At 37.4% G+C, this 22282-nt stretch overlaps 2 protein-coding genes across 2 annotated transcripts; both read right to left on the bottom strand.

Annotated features, from left to right (window-relative positions):
* Positions 1-6788: 6788 nt before the first annotated feature.
* On the bottom strand, positions 6789-9052 carry LOC142415999 (parvalbumin beta-like). Its single transcript, XM_075515025.1, has 4 exons — positions 8992-9052; positions 8210-8342; positions 7313-7422; positions 6789-6814 (listed from the first exon to the last, which is right to left on the bottom strand). The coding sequence occupies exons 1-4, from the start codon at positions 9050-9052 to the stop codon at positions 6789-6791; spliced, it is 330 nt and encodes a 109-aa protein (XP_075371140.1).
* Positions 9053-15577: 6525 nt separating this feature from the next.
* Positions 15578-20196, bottom strand: LOC142415968 (parvalbumin, thymic-like). The gene is given in 7 exon segments (XM_075514955.1): positions 15578-15603; positions 16917-17026; positions 17292-17424; positions 18243-18310; positions 20085-20119; positions 20121-20166; positions 20168-20196. Coding segments are annotated over 7 exon segments (447 nt in total).
* Positions 20197-22282: the final 2086 nt, after the last annotated feature.

Raw genomic sequence — 22282 nt, 5'->3', positions numbered from 1 at the left:
TCTGAGCCTTAGTGTAAGTTAATGGACTACAGTGGGTTTACTCCTGATTGGTTTAATGACAGTGAGAAAAGTATCAAGCGCAGCAGTTGTTTCATAGCACCTGTTTGTCTGAATTTGGATAGAGAAATGCAAGGTATAATTAACATGAAAAAGCAGACATCATTTAATGATACTTGAACCTTTTTTGCTATCTCTTGTACGCAAAAGAAGGTGGCATAAATCGCAAATTATCAGATTTACCTTTAACCCCAAATATCAGCTGTCTAGTAATGAAAGAGTGCACTCTTCTGTCTCTTTCAGTAGGAAAACTGTTCATAGCAGTCTGGAAGAACACTTTCCTATTAAACGTAAGAACTGTGGGCAGTTGTAAATTAGTATTGTCCGATTAAAATAAATTGGACAATGCTGATTTGTTGAAGATCTGATCTCAGGTCTTCTGGTGTTCTTTCCATTTATCTTCTTCATTCAGTACTATATATTCATACTGTTTTCTGTCTGAGATTTGCATGATCTATCAGACAGTGGCAGGGGGAATGAAGCACATACTATGCTTTCTACAGAATCATCCTAAAATAGCTTTCATCCTTGTAGGTACCTTTTTGCACTCTGTTGTGAATTTTCTTCTTTATGATCATCTCAAGTTGATACGAGTTTTAACAGAAGGTTTTTTTACTGATTCGTCTTGAAATTTTTACTGCCAAGATATTTCTAGAGAAAAGGGTTTTTTTAGACCTCTGTGATAGTGCCATAGATGTTATTTCCTTTATTTCTGCTTGCTCCTACACACTGCTCATTGAACTGCTTGCTTTGTTTAAATTTTTGACTTGCCATACAACGCTAACAACTAAAAGCTAATGAGAATGAGGAAATTGAAATGAAGTAAAGGAAAATTATAAGATCAAGGTGAGCATATAATACTCAAGCTCAAAATATGTCTGCAACTAATTCAGGCATTGTATTAAAATACAAGCTCCAAATGCTCAAAGAATGGCATCTGGTTACCTCATACACTCTGCCATGGCACACAGAGTGCTGAACTATTTTTACCTGTATTCAACAGTAGTAAAGTAGCCAGAATTAGTATTGTATTAAAATATGATCTCAAATAGAAGTGAGCTAATTGCTATAATAAGTTCACTATTATTGCTTACGAAGGGATCTTTTAAGGTTTGAAATTCAACACTGACAACAAAAGTGATGCTAATCCTGGCTGAAAGATGGTTTACAAAAGCCTAAAAGAGCTGAATTTCAGAATCAAGTTGATGTCACTGTATATTGATACAGGTGGGAATCTAGGGTTACTGGTTTTCATTTATTTATTAATGACACTTCATCTGAAGTACAGGTTTCCCTCCGCTACAATTAGAATGAAATCATCAGGGATGAGTATATTACATAAAGGGATGTTTTAATTAGATAATCTATTTTACAACTAAATTATCTGCCTGTTTTCCTTACTTCTGGGGTATGTTGTAGCTTAGGTGATTGTAATCACTTTAGGGGTTCAAAAACTGAGATCTATGAAAGAAATTTTCTAAAAGATATTATGCAAGCAATGTAATGCTATAAAGAAAACACCTCATAATGCAACCAGAACAACAGCTGCTAGGTAATGGGCAGTTAACAATAGTGCAAAATCTGGTACAGAATCAGAGTATTGCAGAGTTTCCAGGAATGTTTAGCACTTGTTCCTATGAAATTCAAGAAAAATTATTAATTTTTTGTTTGCTTATTTGTTTTTGGTTTTTTGCTCTACTAGGGACATCTGAAAATGCTACTGAGTTGTTCATCTGAAGATTTATGTACTCGTATAACTTTACTTCTGTCGTTTTCCCCTAAGGTGTCTTTATGCACAGTATATACAGGAATATTAAAGGCTTTTTTTTTTTTTTATTTCAGACTTCCAGAATTAAACTTGAAGGTGTAGTTCTGAGAAATACAGAAGATTCATATTGATAAGTTCTTGCTAGGAATCCAAACATGTAAAACAACTGTTTTCAAATCAAGTACCATTTACTTCTCTAGTAAGGAGAGGAAGGTTGTGTTTTGGTAAGTCATTGACAGGTTGTGGACTAGTCTTGTACTCTTTGTGTTCTGTTTGGTTTAAAGTGCAGAGTTAATTATCCGTGGCAATCAACCCAAGACATGACTTCAAGCAGATGCAAAAGAAACATCAGCAGTTGTCTCAGGTGAGATCAGAGGAGAGGTGTTAACCTGAGACCAACTACAATAGTGTAAAGAGATGCTGTAGTAGCTGTTCCAAACCCCATACAGCTCCATCTTTCAGCCCTGGGTGTGTTAGGGCCAGAACAATTGTATCATGATCCTGGATAACAGATTCTGCCTTTGTAATGAATTTGGAAGTAACTAAAATAGATACTCGGTAACCTATGGGATTGATCATTAATGTTGATGTCTCAGTGCTGATGGCAGAGAATCTTAGTGTGAATATAGCTATAATCATTGAAAAGGGCCTTTAGACAAAATTAGTTATATCCTGCCACTTCAGGTTGTCTCTTAAGGCACATGCTTTAATCATATAGAAATAATTACAGAATCTGATTTGAATGGTCGGTTGGGCCATAGTCTTTTACTATATTTAACAGGGAAGTTGAAGAACGTGGTTTAGTATTTGACTTTTTTGGTACTGTGCATTATTACAATGAAGGATGAAATCCAGGCCTTGGAAGCCTCAGTGACAAAGCTTTCTTTCCCTGCAGCAGGTAGAGGATATTATTCAGAGCACTGAGCAGAGGTCTGGACTGTAGAATACAAGATACAAGATAGATCCTGCGGCACTGTGGGTCTGGAGCTAAACGAAGACAGGTACTTCTCTCACGTTAGGGGAAATGTCTTGTGTACTTTCCCCAGTTTAAATTATGTCCTTATCATTCTGTGTAAATGAGATTGATTTCTGTTTGAAAATGATAGCAGAATAGACTAACATAACTGATTAATAGCGTAACTAATTAATAGAGATTGTTCTGATCAGGGTATTTTTTCACTTAAAAGGCTGTCCTGGAAGATCTCTGCTAGCATCTGATATGCTAGGTGTGTGTCTTTAAATGCACTTGCAAATGCTTCAGTGACTCAGTAACACAATTTTCTGTCTCCGACCCTAAATGTAATTGTCTAAGATGTTTCTGCCTGCTGTCAGCATTATAGACAGTGTCAGATGGAGTGATCTTTAAAAATCTAAATAGTTCAGGTTTTCTGTGTCTTTTAAGAATAACTGTGCCCTAAGGTGTGAGGCTGTGAAATAATCTGGATGCTGCCTTTTGTGACATGTAAAAGATATGTACAGTGGTACTATACTGTTACCAAAGGCTTTTTGCACATGGCTGTATTTCACTATGACCCACAGTGTGAGAAGCCATGGTAAAATAAAGCAAAGCACTGAAGTGGTTCCAACTATTTGTATATTCACTGCCTGTCCTCATTGATGACAGTGGGATTTCTGCCATTAATTTCAGCAGGAGGATGCATAACCCTTAGTGAGGTATAAAGTAAAAATACCCTATAATTAGAGTTAACCTTATAATAAGTAATCATCAAAAGTCACTTGTTTAACAGAAATGGCCTTCTAAATAAAGGAGAAGCAGGTGTCTAGCTTCAGACAAGTGCTTAAAACACATGCATAAATCATGTGACAAAATTCCGTTGACAAAAGGCAACCACATATTTAGGGACTCTGGTGGAAAGGTTTGGATAGAAACATTTGCAGAATACAGGCCATGGTCTCAGACCTCCAAATTTATGGTTCCAGAATAGTGTTCTTCACTTTAAGGGAGCTGTGTGGGAATGTATGTTTATGATCATACAGCAGTCTTTCCAGCTGTGGCCTTATAAGCACAATTTGAAGAGCTTTCTTAAAGCACATGATAAGCAGTTACGGAAATTTCACAGTACCTGACAGCCTGTGTGAGTGAGACACAGAGAGGAAAAGAAAGAAAGAAAGAAAGTGTATTCTTGTTGATGGAAAACAGCATTTTCTCCACCAGTCTGCTTAGTGGTAATACTGAAAGAAGGAAAGGTCTAAAAATGTCTCTAGTCACAAGCTCTTAACTTTCTGGAGTGATCACTGAAGCTGATATCAGACTTACCTTGTCATTAATTTTTTACTGTTCTTAATGGAATGGTAAGTGGTGAAATAGTCTTAGATTTGTAGACCTAGCAGGCTAATCGGTGTGGAAGTAAGTGTGGTTAAATAACTTTTGAGTTAGCAGGCAGCTCCTTTATCTGAGCTGTCTGTGCCTTTCTCTCTCCTTTAGCCATTAATATCAGTATGATGCTCGAAGATCTTCGGGTGACCCATGTTACATGGTGAAAATATAAAACATAGTATCAGCTGAGATAGATATATAGCATTTTCTGACAATAATGAGAGCTTTTAGCCCTGCAATCAGACTGTAGTTACTAATTCCTCGGAATTTCCTTTGTTTATTGGTCTCCTGAGATGACAATGAAATCATAAATGTGAATTTGTTTGATGGATAATTCTTTTTTCACTGTTAAGAAAAATTCTACAATATTAGGGCCTGATTAATTCATTAGAGTTAATGGAAATATATTTTTGGCTAACGTATAAGGCATGAACACATTATTGAGTATTCATTAAAGTCCTGTAGATTGCTTTAATTTTGTGTAATATGATGATTTGCTCAACATTGTATCGATGTTTCCTTCCTTCTCCGTAATGTCTTACCATAAATGTTATGCATCAGAACCACTATAGCATTAGCAGATAATTTTGAAATGAAGATTTTTGATCTGCAAATACTGAAACATCTTCTTAAATAGCTCCAACAAATACCGTATGAGACAGTTGTCGTACAGGTTTTTGCAAGATTAATGCCCAAGAACAGACTTTTCAAGAGTTCCAGATTTTTTGAAAAGAGTACATGGGAGTAACCATCATGTTGGAAGTGTAACGTTCTGGATGGTTAAAGCCATCTAGATTTTTTTAAAAGGCTGTTTGGATGTCTGTTTATTTTTATCACATATGTAAGCCTAAAAAACCCCATACATCATAGTGTCTAGTTAGGTAGTTAGCAATTAGTTCATTTTTGTAACCTAATTTGATTGCTGTGTGTGTTTGTATTATGACAAAATCACAATGACATCATCACACTCTTACTTTTCAACCAGAACGCTAGCTTAGTCAGTGCACAAGCTGGATGAACTTCAGTTAGTGAGCAACTGTTCGGGATTGTGCATTCTCCTTATTCCTTATTTCCAGCTTGCTATTTCAATCTGTCTGTAAAGAAAAAAAGATTAATTTCTTAGTGATTTTTTCATGGTGCTCTTCATTTTATTATACTTTCCTTACAAACATCTATGCATTTATTTTTACAACACTGTGAGATGTGAGCATTATGTTATCCTCATTTTTGAGCTGGAGAAAAGCAGCAGAACATTGATTATTGGGGCAACGTGCCCCGATTTGCCATTATGGAGCACCAGGGACTTGATTTTTCAAAGTGCCTTTCACCTAGTTGTATCCAAAACACAGCTCCCTTTGCCTTCAGCTGCATTTGTGAAGGTTGTAAAAACACATCTTCTCTAATTAGACTTCTATGCAAAATAAAAAACTTAGAATTGTGGTAACAATTAATGCTCTTTACACTGATCTTGCAAGAACTTATTTTAGCATAAATCGTGTTGATATGATTAAAAGGTACCGAATCTCTGTTCTGGCTCTCTGTGTGCAGACCTTCAAGTCTCTTAGTGACGGAGAGGGGAGCTCCTGACTCCTACACCTGTGCAGGTAGATGCATGTCTTGCTCTTTTGTATCTCTATGCCATGGTGTGCAACTTGCCAAGTACAGCTGATATGCTGGATATTTAGTACCGTACAGATGGCACTAAAGGGCATTCAGTGTGCAAAGTGGACACAACAAAAGGTATTTATTCCCCAACTGCAAACCAGCACTACAGACCTTTCCTGAGACCTCCATCCTGCTCCCAAGATCTGAGGCATAGGGTCCCCTCCTATGGAAAACAAAATGGTAGCATTCTGTGTTCAGAGGTGGTTTAATCTGGCAAAACTGAGTCATCCACAGAAGTGGGCAGGTGGGATACTAGAAGTGTTCTGACTTGAATTAATTCAGGCAGATAGAATACTGTTTTAACTTCCTGTAAGTGGAACAATAGTGCCATCAGGTGGGCAGGAAGGTGAGTGATTCCTTGGAGAATTTTGAATGTATTGCTATTTCAGTAATCTAGATTCATCCTGGATCCAGTTGATCTTATATTAAAATTGACAGCTTAATTAGTGCTAGGTCCTGCCATTTAATTAGTATATGAAACATAATCAGTTGCATAAAGAATGACATAAAAAAGTATGGAGCATTAAATACACCTCTTGATTAAATACCACTGATACCAGTTACTATAACCAGGTTTTACACCTGGACATTTAATTATAGTTTTTTACAACATGTGCTAGCTATTTATGCAAATATTGAAAATTAAATGGCCCGCAGAGATGTTTTTAATTTCTCCTTCTCTTAATATTTTTAGTAGTATTTTTAATGCCCAAAATTCAGATGAGCAGAGCGGATTCCAGTTCAGTCTCCCAGTGGTATAAAGACCTTCTGCTTAAACATTAGGGAACGTGGTTTAAGTAGTGCTTGCACTACTTAAAATGTTTTCCAGCAATATGAAATCACTTGCCAGCAATTGCTTATGACCTTCCAGGGTACAAAATGTGTAAATAAGTAGTAGGCTTGCGACAGGAAAGCCATTGTTTATGCCACAGATATCTTGGTCTTTATCTTGACTGCTTGTTAAGATTTGACCAGAGCTTGAAACTCTGAAAAAGAAATAAAAGAATAATAAAGTGGGACCACATTTAGTAATTGCACAGTCAAAAAAGTACTTTCTTAATTTTTAGAGTTAAAATGGGAAACTAGTGATATTTCCTCAGATAATCATTCCTTAAAGGTACCACATTGTATACTCATAATAATAGATACTTAAGCCAAAGGAAGTGTTGCATTCAAATGTCACATTGTACCATAGTTCAATAGTAAAAAACAGTTAAATTGTATACTGAAATTTTATAAATATCTCAATTTAGATTCCAGTCCTGAAAAAATCTCTGTAGATGAAAAAAGAGACTGACCACCTGTAGCCAAGGGCAGATTATAGACCAGCTCCTATGTTAGATCCTCTCTACAATACAGAGCAGATCTGAGAACCTCAGAGTCAGATGTATGGAGCCAATGTATGGAGCAGGGCAGCTGCCTAGAGCTAGCCATTAGGAAGTCTCAAAGGCAGATACTACTCCATTTAATAAAGGCAGTCTTGCCATCCACTCCAATTTTACCATCTCCGTCACTATCACCTGCTGCCAGGAATGCCTTGGTCTCAGCATCAGTCAAAGCTCTGGCACTGGCTGAGAAATTCTGCAGGAAAAGTCTGTTAAAGGTGAGAGGACAAATGAGTGAGACATATGCAGTACTGAAAGCATTTAGAGTTTGTTATTGGTAATGGCTGTAAAATTCCAAGCCTGATTAAATTCTTGAGATTATTTCAAAAGCTCTTTGTAAATGATTTTGAATTAAATGGCAAAACTTCCTCTAAGTTCAGTGAGAATAAGGGTAAGAAAGTAAGAGGACGTTGCATCACAAGATGTAAAACTTCTTGATGACATTTTGGTTTCATTGGATTAAAAAGGCAAAATTTAAACTGACTCCGTAGTGGCAGGACTAGTCTTCCCTCCTGTGTTATCTTCCTTTTTTCTCCTACGATTTAGACTCTTAAGAGTGGCAAGCATTTTTCTAACCTACCTTCTTAACTTCAAAGTCAGATGAATATGATCTGGAAGATAGAATTCATGTGATAGAAAGAAGGATGAGAGAAAAATAGCCCTTTGAATTCGGTCTAGTAAAAAATCTTACAATAACAAAAAGCAAACTCTAGCAGAACTGCTGTTTTTATCTTGACAGTCTGTCGGTTATCCCTACATGAAACAAGTATCTTCAGTGCTATCAGAGTGTTTTCTCTCTGTGATCCAGCCTTTCCTTCGTTATTTGTCTTGCAGCTCCTTCAGCAGAAGCACACACGCATGCATGCACACACACACACACACACGATTGTCTCTCATCCAAAGAGACAGAAGGAAAGGGAGTATTTCTGATCTTATCCTGCATTTTTAGACAATAAAACACAAACCTGTTGGTGACTCATTTTTATATTTACTTACTTCAGTTCATCTTCCTCAATAAAGCCACTCCTATCCTGGTCAAGAATTCCTACGGCTTTGGTGAGCTGATCTTTGGACTTGGAATTGAGACCCACTTTGACAAAAATGGTTTTGTAATCCAATGAATCAGCAGCTGAAATAAGCAGGAAGAGATGAAGAAAAGTAGTTAAAGATCTGGAACAAAAAAAATATCAGCTTTTTAGTGAAAAAGCGGCAAACTGTTCTGCAGTACAGTGAGGGTCATTACGAACCCCAATCAACAATCTTTGATTTTCCTGAGTTTATTTCAGATTAATGGGATTTTTCCATCAATGATCTCTCAAACCATGCAAGAACATACATTTGTAAACAAATACTTCACTCAAACATAAATTCACAGAACTTGATGATAAATACTGTGCTTGTATTGAAATCAGCAGGAGTTTTATTATTATTCTCTGAAAAAAACAAGGTTTCAGCCTCTGGCTTTTTCATACTTAAAATTGCTACAATGCACAAGTGATGATGGGTGCCTGTACCTTGGCTGGCAAAGATTAAAACCTGCATCTGTTCCATTACCTTGCCTCCTTTTTCTCTTTTTGATAAAACAATTAAAGCTGTAATTCGCAAACAAACATAACAAGAACATCTTATCATGTAGCCTGGAGAGGAAATCAACGTTATACTGTCTGGTTCATCCTTTCAGCCTTTTCTGTTTCCACTGGAATTGGGACGTTGGGGTACTGAGGACAAAGGAATTTGATAGATAAACTGAAAAGCCAAGTTTAAAATATAAATGTTACCTTGACAGCTCTGTAGGCCAGCAGCAATTTCAGCTTCTGTCAGGATGCCAGGAAGAACCATGTCAAAGCTACTGTAAAGTGAAAAATAATATTGGGTAGAGTTCATATTGATCTTGCTCTATCAGCCTTTGCTGCTGCCCCATGAGGACAGCCAGGTTTGATTAGTGGGGCAGTTGCAGCCTAGGTCCTAGGGTAAACCAGGGGAGCTGCCCTGCAAGGGCCGACTGTTCCGTCCTTAAGTTCAGATATATGTGGTGCATCTGGCTGGATGTTATCTCTAGTTAAATCTTCAGGTGCACAAGCTGAAGACAAAACCAAACATACTTATAGAACTGCGCGGCATTTGGGGATCTTTGGTTATTTCCATGCATTTTTTGTATGGATTATTGTGATGTCTTCAAAAGCTCCAGAGGAAAGATTGAACTCACCTTGCCACTTAGTTTTCCCCAAGCCAAGAACAGGAAAAACTGTAAGATAAAAGATCTGCAGCGTCCTCTTGACTTAATTCTTTTTCAAATGACGGAGATAATGACTTGCATAGACCTTAGTTAAGTCCTCTCGACCTTTTACAGAAGTCCTAGAGCCACATGATGGCTCAGATACCCCAGGGGATAAGTTACTGTGGCTGACAAGACCTGCTAGCTATTCAGATTGATATTTATATCCCAAAGGAATGTGCATGGTGTTTTAGACAATATATAAGGTTTAGTGCCATACAAAGTAAATCCTCTCAGCTTGCACCTATTTTTAGTCCAGTTAATGATTTTTGATCTATGAATGAAAAAATACAATTTTTTTTTTTAATTGCTTAATGATAGCAGCAAATGGACATCTTCATGGTAGACCTTGACTTCTAAGGGCCCAATCCTGATAGGAATTACCCATGAAGCATTACTCCTGCAATTGCCCTAACAGTCTTCAAATAATACTAATACTGATACATTTGTAATATATATATCTGACATACAAGTAGAATCTCACAGATAAAACTTTTAATTTTAAATCAGCCCAAAGTATTTTTAATAAGCTGATATATACGCTTTGGTTACCCAATTACTGAAATATGTTCTTTAGACTATAGAAGTCTAATATTGAAGACATTTGCTCTGTATTAATTCATCGCATGGTGCACATTTTAAATCATCATAATAAATGCGTCCATTTATAGAATGAAGGTTGTCAGTTGTTTAGCAGCACACGGGAGTATGCATCGATTAATGGTAAGGAGTGAAACTGAGTAGTGGAATATTTGGTTCTTTCCTTCTGACTGAAAAAATAAACTTCTGTAAGGATTCAAACAGTAGCTAAGCTCAAGGTGCAGCTTTTCTCTTACTGATTATTAATAGGTCGTCTGCTTGGCTATCTCATGAAATTTGTTGGAACTTAATGGCCTCAAGAATGGCTGAAATTGGCCAGTGGTGTAAAAAGCCACTGGGAGAACATTTCACACCCACACATGTATAAATATGTATGGAGTATCATTGTAGATTTAAATAATATTTGAGTAATGCCATTACGTTTAAAATAAAGCCTAACACTTGGTCAATATAACGTAAAGCTGCTGTCTTTTCTTTCAAAAATTATATACATGAAAATACAGACAAAAGCCTCATCTTGCACATCTTAAGTTTCCCTTGATCATTTCTTCAAGAGAAGAATGCTTAGGAGAAGTGCTAACTATATTATTCTAAACCCATGCTGTGTGGTAAATTGAACATTGTGAAAGCAAAATTTTCTGGACTATGTAAGATCAACTGAGCAAGTTACTTTCAAAGGCATTTTATCCTGAACTCGTGGATATATAAACTAAATGACCAGTCCTTCCATTTGGGAATCTAGCTTTGCCTTTGTTTCAGATTCCTAGGAAATAATTGAGAGTATGGCCTGGGATCAGAGAGGATCTGGTAATTGTGTCGGAATTACTGAACATTCAAGAAATAATCCTTGTGAGAAGACCACATTGAGATTACAAAGCACTTAGCGATAGACGTTTTCGAGTATTTCTGTGGCAAACCAGAGCTTGCCTGTAGATGGCACTAAAGACAGTCAAGTCCAGCCGTGAAATCTCTCTGGGACTACGTAGGGTGAGAGAAAACCAAGGAACTGAGAATGAGAACAGGTTAACAGGAGAACAGGTTAACAGGTTCATGAGCAAGGAAGAGAGGAGGAAGGAACAGATATTTAAAAGAAAAAAAAGTCTAGTCTACCAAATCGCTCGGAAGACTGGAATATAAACAGACTAATTTGAAAACTGGGAAATAATTCTGGAGGACTTTCCTTTAATGATGATTAGGAAGAACAGGTTATTTCGTCTGTTGAACAAAACCAGGCTTTACTTGCTTATTTTTATGCTGGCTAAATATTACAGTCTGTTAGGCAGATCATTGCACATATAAGATCAGTTTGTTCTGGAAGCCTGGGAGTTAGAGCAGAAAGTTAGTTATCTAGGAAATACCAGCTGATTAATATCTAGTTGTGATGAAACTGATGTGATTCCATTTGAGTCAAGTATTTGCATGTTCTACTTTGACATAAGTTCCCCTTTGAACTCAGAGTCAATAATATATTGGTAACTGCAGGGGAAGGCATTGTCTAGGAGTACCTTCTTTTCATATTGTAACCAATGTAGTGATCTGATTTTCTTTTCTGGAGCTTGATATACAAAAACTCTGATTTTCTTGTTTTCATGAGTGTAGGACATGCTGATAAGCAAATCAGAAGTTACAGAGCAGCCAAATCCCAATTGCTAGATAGGGCACTCTATAGGCCTTTGGTACAGAAAGTGTACCAGGAAGTCCATGCCAGTGTAATGGTATCTTTCTGTGCTTACAAGAAAAAGTAATATGGAAATTAAGTTTCATAAAATGTGAACACTTTAAATTAGTTCATATTCCACAGCATCCACTTGTCAAAATGTTTTAAAATATGTGAACAATTAAGCATGAAAATGTTAGGTACATGTCTGTTCAGGGATTTAATCAAGATGTATCTATTTCAGTAACCCATTCCAGGCAATGAATCCAGCCTTGGCCCCCTCAGCCCACACTGTTTGTGTGAAGAGCTCCGGGCGCCTCTGATGATGCTGCATCAAAGATTTTCCACATGGGCTGGCTGCTAACTCAAAGAAGAAACTTTACCAGTCTATGTCTGCAATGAATGTTCTGACATCCCCTTGCCCTTTCTGTGCTCTCTTACTTGTTAGAACATGACTGTGAGATTTTGAGCAGTTGGAGAGCTGAAATTGAATCTGAAGTTTACAGATGGCTCTGGGTTGGGATTTCCAAAGGAACATGAAGTTAGGAGGCAGCCAGCTTCCACTAAATACCAAGAGATTTTATCTTATGCATGATTCTGTTCCTTTATCAGGACAACCCAAAATTTTGGTTTAAGAGAGATGATGGATTCAGTGGCTAGAGCACTAGGGTAGTTTGGGATATTGGGTTCAACACCCTGGCCCTCTATATCCTTTTTCTAAGAGCTTGTGTAGGACAATCAATTTCTTTGTGTTTAGTTCCCACTTAAAGAGATCATAGTATATCTTTATTTCACGAGAAGTATTGGGAAGATTAGAGATTAAACTGCTCATACAGGGTAATGAGGGGACTGAGGTATGTCTGAGAACTCACAGTCTTTGGGCTCAGTGGAACTCAGATCTGCCACTCACACTTTGGGTTACTCTTCAATTGTCTTAAGTAAAGGTAAAACATATAAAAAACATTTCCTTTATCCTGGGAATTATGAAGTGGTATTATACTGAGTAGGATGGTCTTACTCTAAACCTGAGAACAGGTTATCAGTGTGATAATACAGGGTGTTGTTAGATCCTTTCTGATTTGATGTAGCATAAACAATTTCTAACAGAATTTTGGTTTTTAACTGTGTACTCAGCAGTGTTTTATTTGTGTACTTAATTCATAAAAGCTTGATGCAGAGAATTTAATCCTTACTTATTAGATTGCCCAGAGGGGTTATAGAACCTCCATCCTTGAAGATACTCAGACTCAGCTTAGTGCCCTAAGCTGGCCTTCTGAGGAAGCGATTGGACCAGAGACCTCCAGAGATCCTTTCCAGCATGAATTACTCTGTGATTCTATACCTTAATTGTGATAACATTGTGATATCACCATTTGTCTCTTTACTACTTCAGATGGCATCCACATAGACATCCTGCAGTCAAAGGTTTTCTCTAGCACAATGACATTGTCAAGTTCAGAGAACACTCTGTGCTATTCCCTAAGAAAATTGAAGGTTGCCACTGACTGAACTTAAATTCATTGAAATGAACCTTCCAAGAAAACTTTAAATTTTTGGAATATGTTTCCTTTAGGTGGAAAATACTCTCTTCTAGTTTGGTTAGCTCTAAAAATGTGGATCCTAGTGCCAACAGAAGACTTAATAGGGACTAGGCATTGTTTTTGCTGAACAGTCTATGGGCTTTTTTTTAAATTGGGGACTTTTTGGAGTGTTATTGTAATTCCTTCTAATGAAATGGATGGATGCTTTTAATAAGATTTGAAACTCACCTTCTTGCCACGAGTTACTGTTTAAGAAGAACAGATTTTCTCATAAACAAAATTCTCTAAGTTTTACGTAAAGCTGCAACATACACAAGAATTGCCTGATCCTCAGAAGTACTTAATTCCCCATTGCGGCAACAGAAGGCAGTGATGTGCAGTTGTTTAGCATCTCTGAAATACAGGATAGGCCACTATGTAGTCCTGCATTTCTTGCATTCCACGTGGGACTTTCAGATGTGCAAGGAATGCAGTATCAGGTCTGTCACTTATGGTATTGTGTGTGCCATCTGCTTGTGAACTAGTGACATGATATTTTAGTGATTAGCAGTGTGGAGAGCTAATGTATATATTACATCTGTATATTGCTGCAGATCTGGATTGCTCTGCGTTTTTTTCTTCAGCAGATGGGAAAATGAATAAGGTAAAAGGAACCAAAAGAGTCTCATCATTATGCAAAATATTTCACTGCTGCAATTAACAGCAGCTATAATTTAAGCCCAGATTTAACATCAAAGGCGGTGGGGATAGAATTAGGATTTATATTAATTATAATTCTGCCAAGGCTTCAGTGAGTCTGATTGCTAGAATTCCTCTTTTGCATTAGCCATCTTAAATCTGCCGAACAGCTCTCGTACATGCCTGGGTATGAGTGAGCTGTACTTGCCTCACATAATCATCTCGCAATTCATGGAAATGCCAACATTGAATGTTACATAAAAGTTCCAGAAGGCTTTGTTTCTGCTCTTCTTCGAAACAGCTGCCAAATTATGTTATAATTATCATCCAGTTTCAGCAGGGAGTATTAAAATGACAGTCTACTTGTGAGCTGGAACCATGTCATGGTAGATGGAAAAGGAGGCAACTAAATGTTGGTGGGGAAATTTCCAACCTACTCAGCCAGAAACGCACATCTACTCAGTCTATTAAGCTCTGCATTTAACCATGAACATTATTTACTTTGTCCATTAATGAAGACAATGCTATAACTAGCTCTAAATCCTCTAAGACACTTATCAAAGGAAAGACTAGTTCTTAGTAATTTTCAGACTTACGAAAATTGCTAATATTATGGATGATATAGATGATTATTCATCAAATAAATGAAAGAATTCAGTAATGGCCATTATTTAGCAACTTAACAGAGCTTTAAGGTAATCAGCCAACAAGACTGGCTGTTGTTTCATCTGTAGGAAACACAGAAATTCAAAAATTTGGCAAAGTATTACTGTTTTGTACATATTAAGAGATAATAAGCAACATGTTCATGATTTACAGAGAAACCTCCAGGCCTGTGGCTCATATTGTCAGAGGACTGTGACTTGTGACAGTGTCAGAGTTGGGATTAGACCCTTCTCCTCTATCTCACAGCTGCCTTAGATTTCATGAAAGATAAATCTTCTTAAGGGAGAGTTACATTTTAGGCCATAAACACTTTCTGACGATACATGCTGTAGCCTAGTACTTCATTTTGTAAAACAGCCCACAAACTTATTCCATGGTTTGAGCTCTGTGTCAACTCCTCTTAAATTTTTTTCTCATATTCTCAGGGTTGGGACCTAATATAAATTATTTTTAGCTATCTTGTTAGCATTGCTTTTCCTCAAGTATCAGAGAATTAAGCAGAAATAAAACTCAATGAAATCAGTACAATTAAGCCATAAAAGATGTCATATTGTTTAAGATCATCAAAACTGTGTCTGGTGAGTCAGCATGGTCAAGTATGAGGATGGAAAACCTAAACAAAATTTAAAAAGCAGCTTTTACCCCCCAGGTTGTTTTTTTTTCCTTTACATTTTTTTTTCTCCCCTCTTCCAGCCACAATTTCAACATTATGCGTGGTTGAAAATCACAAAGTGCCTTCTTTACAATGGAAATGTAACAATACCATGTGACCAAAACATCTGTACATTGCAAGATTTCTCAGCAAGCTGGTGTGTGAACTTGATGTATGGGGAATTGTTAATGCTTGAAACAATATAAAAATGTACAAACACATGCTGAGTGCGAAGTGCTTGTTGGACGAGGTAATTGGAAGAGTCAGTCCAAGGTTGCATTTGGTCTAATGCTGTTTATGCCTTCACCAGAGATTGGAATTCTGTCAAGGAAGAAAATGAGAAAGGCAGGAAATAAAACTAGATGAAAGTGGTTTTTAACATCTTTAGAAAAGATAGATAAAAATGACTTAAACTCCTAGCCATGGAGGGCTCCCAAAGTTATTATAACAACTGCAAAAGCTACTGCTAAACTGAGGTTCTGGGGGCGTAACAGATTTTTCACTCCTTAAAAAGAGTAAGTGCAGAGAGGAGGAGTGCATCTGTAAATTCATATTTGTGGGAAATCCTGAGTTAAAGGTAAACTATCTTTAACCCATTACAAACTCTGATAATAGCCAAGGAAGCAGAGAGTGAATTAGGTCGAGCCTGTAGCTTTCAATATGAGGGATTTTTTGGTTTTGTTATTCCAAAGAAAAAATAGCAGTAGTGATGTAATTTCAGAATGGGAGGTTCAATAGTTAAGGGCTAAGATCTGCATAATATAATGCCCTATTTACATAAACAGAAGCTGCAAAAGCTGCTGCTAAAGCAAATTCCTCCAACAGTGTATCTCTCTCTCCTCCCAAACTCTGGCTAAGATTAGCACGTGTGTCTGTTAGAGTTATTGCCACCTGTCCTAGTTCAGCTGAGACAGCCCTGTTTTCAGTGACTTCATCTCTAATATATGATGCATAATGTCCTATTTTCCTTTGCTGCAATTTCTAAAAGAAGTATCCTGGCCAGTTCACATAATCTCTGTGAGGTTTTCTTTAGGAATTTGATTTAGTTTCTTGTCTGTAGAAGGACTGCCCAGTGAAATTTTCCCTTATCAGATAATTCTCCAGCACAAAATTGTGTGCTGCATTGCAGCAGTTCTAGCCTTGAAAAACAATACCAGTCTTATTTTACATTACTGAATTAACCACTCTCTAATATTGGCCAATGTTTGATAGTGGTAGATGAAGAAATAAGTTTATGTAGGTGGAAGTGTGTTTAAAAATTAAAGTGTCATATGGCCAGAAGTGCAGAGCATCCACTGCCGAAATGGAAATTCAAAGAATGAATAGGTGTTCAGGATGTTTTAAAAATCTGGCACATTGAGTCTATGGATCAGACACATGGCAGAATTAACCCCAAAGCTGTTATTATTGATTAGAAGAACAGGCTTTACGTTGGGCCTAAATATGCTGTTGCTGCAACAGAGACCAAATGGGAATAAAGCTATGAAAATAAAGGAGTATTCGCTAGCATAAAAATCGTGGCAGAAAGTACCAGCCCAAAGTACTTGGATGTATTCTTCATGCCACAGTTTAAATGCAGCCCTAAATGCATGCATTTTAAAACACAAATGTTATTAAGTTTCCAAAAGTCTTACCTTCCACTCCAATTTTGCCATCACCATCAGTGTCACCTGCAGCCAGAAAAGCCTTGGTCTCTGCAGAGGTGAGGGCTCTGGCACTCGAAGAGAAATTCTTCAGAAACAGCCTGAAATAGAACAGGGTAAAGCACTGTGCTTGAGTTTTATTCTTTGAAATGTCCTTGGCATATTGGTATTTCTGGTTTTCTTAAACCCATGCCAAAAACCCCGTAAGGTAATGCCTGCTCTTAGTCAGAGGAAATACACACAAATTCAAGAAAAGACAAGGAATTGTGTTTTATTTTTAAAATAACAGCAAGTGTCTTCTAGGACACCAAGCAAGTCCAAAGGTTTACATTGTTTAAAGAAATACATCAGCTGAACAGTACTTACTGAAGCTCGTCTTCCTCAATGAAACCACTCTTGTCCTGATCAAGGATTGTAAAAACTTTTTTTATCTGATCAGGAGTTTTGCTGGATAAACCAACCGTGGAGAAGAAAGACTTGTAGTTGAAGGAATCATCAGCTGGAAGAAACAGAAGTTGTTTAAATATTTTCCCTTGAAGTTGCTACTACTGTATGTATTCCTTGGGAATATGTATGTCTTTTCTTAAGCATCAGCCTACTCATCTTTCTCTTGTTCCCTGGTGTAGCAAAAAAGAAGATAGAGTCGATAATTTCCCTTTTTAATCACTCTGTGCCTGTGGTCATACATCCTTTCAGCCAGTTTGAAGTTTTCTGCTACAATGCACGTTCTGCTAAATCAGGATTTATGCAATCTGTCACATGCAATTAATAATAAATATTTAGAGGGTGCTACTGTGGCTTACAGACCAACTCCTATAATTCTTACTTCATTTTCACTTAGTCCCCTTCACACTTTGGTGAAGAATTTGGTAGAAAAGCAAGTAATTCACAGTCAAACGAGCTCTTTGAGCATTTGGAAAATTGGCTTGATCTTGCCAAGGAACTCTTAAGAGAAATGAGATTGGTCATTGCTTCACAAATGACACTTTGATTCTGTAAGCTGAGGCTTTTTTTGACATTTTGAAGGAAGAGGCTAACTATTTAAATATAAGTCTTTAAGAGGTTTAAAAATTGACAGAGTTTAGAGTTAAGCCAGCCCTAACTGACACTGTGGCCCTTTAGTTGCTGCTCTGTGTTTTGGGGAATGTTACCCACTGAATAACCACTTGTGAAGCTTTCTGAATTCAAGGGGCTATACTGTAATGTAGCTAGAAAGAGATCTCACGGGGAAGGAATCTAAGGGGAAAACGATAGGCATGTCATCTTAAGACATAAAAATGATATGCATCTTCTGACTGCAGAGAGACCATTCCTTACCCTGGCAGCTGGAGAGAGCAGATTCAATATCTTTAGCAGAAAGGATGTCAGTGATGGCCATTGTTGAACTGTAAAATAAATTAAATGTGAGCTACTTAGTCATTAAAATGACTTCTCTCCCTCTTTCATGGCTCTATTTGAAGTTGCTGCTGTGACAGTATATGATAGGGAGACATTATTCATCTAATTGTAAGCGGAGCATACTGTAACAGATGTCTGCAGCAGGTGCTTCCACTTAAAGCTGGGTAATGAGGGAGGAATTCTGCATGCAGGAGTGTGGGGCTTCAGGAAGATCTGATGCCTGTACTGCACTGGGAGAGAGAATCAAAGGTGTCTAGCACCACAAAACTTCATTACTTCTGTGTGGGTTTTTCTGGAGGTGGATTATTACTCAATTAAAATTGGCATATATTTACAGCATACATAAAAGATAAGGCTCAGTATGTCCCCTAGAACTATATCTGGAATAAATGTAATTGGAATTTTAAAAATCTAGTATTATTATCAATAAATGTAGTGATCTTTTCAAAGAATGAAAAAGTGTAGAATAAGTAATAATAATTTTACTCATTTCAAGGAAATCTAAATTTGGAGAGTTAAGTTCCTCCTCTGTTCAGTTGCAACAATAAATATAACTACACTATATATTTGGCTTGCTGGGCTGCTGCATCATTAAAAGACTACATTTCATGATAGCTTTATAAAAAAGTTTTCTTAAGTATGTTGTGGGGTTTTTTTTAATTCCATGTAGGTGATAATAAACCAGATTTTTATCCAGATTTTGGCATTTCAGTATATTGATATGCTTAGAACAGAGGTATTGAGACTTAATATTTGTTCCTAGAAGAGTGGAGGCGGTGTTTTCTTCTGATACAGCAGCATTTGACAAAAGATACTCTTTGTCCCATTCAGCCACCAACAGCTGCAATAGTTTGCCAACGTAATATATATCGCTTAAGAAAATGCTACAAGGCCTGAATTTCTAGTCAATTTTTTAGTGTGAACATAGCATCAACGCATTTACAGTTTGGTAAACTGCACACACCAATGCAGACTGGGTACAATTTAAAACTTGCGACATTACTGTAAAGTAGCTTCATGTTAATGAAGGAAGGAGAACTAAGGCATAGAAAAGTTATTCTTGAAAGCCACAAGAGAACAGAAATACATTTTCGTGAATCCCTAACTGGTCTTCAACAACATCATTCTTCCTGTCTAAGCATGGAAAGCAGCATTCATGAGAAGGAAACCAATGCTGGTAAACATTTATAGTCTGTGCAGTGGTTTGAGATCTACACACAGGTTTAAACTTTGCCTAAAATATGAAATGGCTGCCTCCATACCTGTTGGTTTGCAGCAGAGAAAATTGTCAATCATTTCAATCCCTTTCTGAATATCTCAGAAGGTGTAAGGAGACAATGGGACAAATTCACGCTGATGGCAATGGGTAGTCCTCCAGCTAAGGCAGATGAGTTACTTTTGTTTTGCTAGCAATTATTTTGTCCCAGTGGCTTCTTGTGCAAAGTACTTCCCCCTCTCAGCACTAGGTGAGATAATCTGGAGCTCCGCCATTCACCTAATTCTCACTGCTGACAGGATTAAAAATGGGGAAGAGTTGAAGGAAAACCTAAAAATTGCAGCATTTTTTACAAGGGACATCATTCCTGTCTTTTTCCATCCTGTGATCTGAATGCTGATTTTATTCTATGTTAGCTTGTAAAGATACGACATACTGGAAGCTGATATAAGAATAGGTATTTTAATTGCATAGGCGCTTTCCATTTAGGGAGCATTTTGCTTTTGTGTTTCTTTTTCTGAAAGCAGAGGATCTTATCAGCTTACCTTTGTGGTCTTCTTGACTGGATAAGGAAGCAATCTGGTTGGGAGGAACGTACTTGCTGTGTGTCTCCAGCAGAGCTGAGCTTGCATATATATACTTTAAGTTGTATACCATATACAGATTTTAGATTTCAGCGTCACGAAGGGGGAATGGTGTCAAGTGAACTTGCCTAACTAATCATCTTGCACTATTTTTATCTCAAGAGAATACATATGATATTTGCAAACGAAACAAGATAAGTGGCCAGATAGGCGAAAAGGACACAGTCATATTAAATTTCTTCTGATTTAAGCAGAAAATACCAACTTCTCCATATGATGTAGGGCAGGAAAAACACCCGACTATCTGATATGCTTGATCCGAGGAGTCAGATGAAATGAAGCACTACTAACTTCTGAAAAGATGCCTTTAATAAATGTTTAAATGTGATAACTTGTTATCTTATCTGTAGACACTACATGTGATAGTTTCATCATTAGAGCACTAAACAAAAAAAAATTTAAAATGTCCTGTTCAAATATTGTTTGTGTGGCAAACCATTTAGGGAAAATAGTCGTGTTGTCTCCCAGAATGTCTGGTCTGTTGATGTTTTGAAAAAAAACCTGCACAGTGAATTTGTTGCTACAGGAGGTAAAATAATATTATGTCAATCCTTCAGAACAGTTGGTTGGGGGAGGGTATTTCGTCTGGTATGTTTCCAGAGAAAATCTTAGAATTCTGCAAGGTTCTGACATCCTGTTTAGTCGCGTATGTATGAAGCAAAGGGGTTGTGATCTACCCAGCTGTCTCTGAGTCAAAAGCCCCTGAGCCCTACATGAAAGATCTTTGCTTTCAGAATAGAGAGAAAAATTTTGATAGCAGCATCACTGCAGGGAACAATGTGAAGAGTGTCTTTGCAATTTTGTAGCCTACCTTCTGATCTCTTTTAGATAAGTGTTTTTTTAATATATATTATTTTTTATATTTTTTCGCCAGTGCTGTTCCAAGTGTTCCTTTGTGCTAGTTACTTTTTTTTTTTTAAATAGCATAGAAACAATTTGGTCATCTCAACTTTCTTTCATGAACATCGTAGCCTGACTGGGTGAGGAGCCTGTCAGCTTGGATCTCACTTGTGGCTTGAGGCAGCGGAACAGTGAAAGACAAGTCATATGGATGACAGCACAAGATAGCATTATGGCCAGGGGTAAGGGATGGCAAGGGATGACAGTGCAATTGGCATCACAGCTTGAGGTGGTGGCACAGTAAGAGGTGACAGTGCAGAGACTGTCTTAATGTCAGAGAGAGTATCAAGGCATCTTTTTGTCAAAGCATTTCCCTCTGAGATGGAAGGCAAACCTAGCCAAGCACTGAAGCCAACCACTAATAAATCATAGTGTGATGCAGAAAAAGTGGCAAATGAGGTACCTACGAGACCTTAGTGCATCCAACATTGACAGCAGCTGAAAAAGCAACAAAATACTATTGCAAAAGATACTATGTGTGGAGGGGGTGTTATTTCACTTACTGCATATAAACATAAGAAAAATTACTGCTACAGGGTTTTTTTTCTTTTTACAAATTCTGCATGTCTGTCCCCCATGAAAAAGTTTCAGACACAGATGATTCTTGTGAGGGGAAGAACCGTTGGTTAAGAATGGCTGTGGAAGATGACAGCTTTCCCAGTTTTCTGAATGGGTTGTTGACCAGCTGACGCTGAAAAATTTCAAGAAGAATTTGATGGATAGATATTTAATACTGGCTCTTGTTGCCACTGGTGACATCTGGTAGAAGGGATACAAATAGCACTTTCCCCCCTCAAACTCTTCTAAGAAATGACTTTTATTCTACATGGGAAAAAAATTCCTCTCCCTTGTGCACACACCACCCTTTTCTCCCCCTCCAATTCGGAAAATTGCCTACATAGTGCCAACAACTGATGTGAAGTAAGTAGGGCGTCCAACATAAAAACTGATGGCATGATATGACCTAATGAAGCTAAGTTAAGAGGAAGGCCAAATTCTGCTGAAACTCTTGGACTGCAGGAGTCTACATGGGAATTTGGTCTCTGGTGTCTATTTCAGAGAATGCATTTGATTTTAGATGCAATGGCTTCTCATTTTGCCCAGAGCTAATTCCACATATGTTAACCCCTCGCCCCCACTCTTCTCTTTAAAAATAGCATTGATTGCTGTTATTTCCCTTAATGCCTGTGGACTGTTGC

This window comes from Mycteria americana, chromosome 12 (genome assembly GCF_035582795.1).
Source record: "Mycteria americana isolate JAX WOST 10 ecotype Jacksonville Zoo and Gardens chromosome 12, USCA_MyAme_1.0, whole genome shotgun sequence".
Classification (NCBI taxonomy): domain Eukaryota; kingdom Metazoa; phylum Chordata; class Aves; order Ciconiiformes; family Ciconiidae; genus Mycteria; species Mycteria americana.
This window is presented reverse-complemented; position numbering and strand designations above follow the sequence as displayed.

Coding starts and splice junctions, on each gene's coding strand:
- LOC142415999 (XM_075515025.1), bottom strand. CDS start 9,052: ATGGTTCTTCCTGGCATCCTGACAGAAGCTGAAATTGCTGCTGGCCTA. Junction 8,343..8,991: donor TGGCCTACAGAGCTGTCAAG/GTAACATTTATA, acceptor TGCTTATTTCAG/CTGCTGATTCATTGGATTAC. Junction 7,423..8,209: donor ATTGAGGAAGATGAACTGAA/GTAAGTAAATAT, acceptor CACCTTTAACAG/ACTTTTCCTGCAGAATTTCT.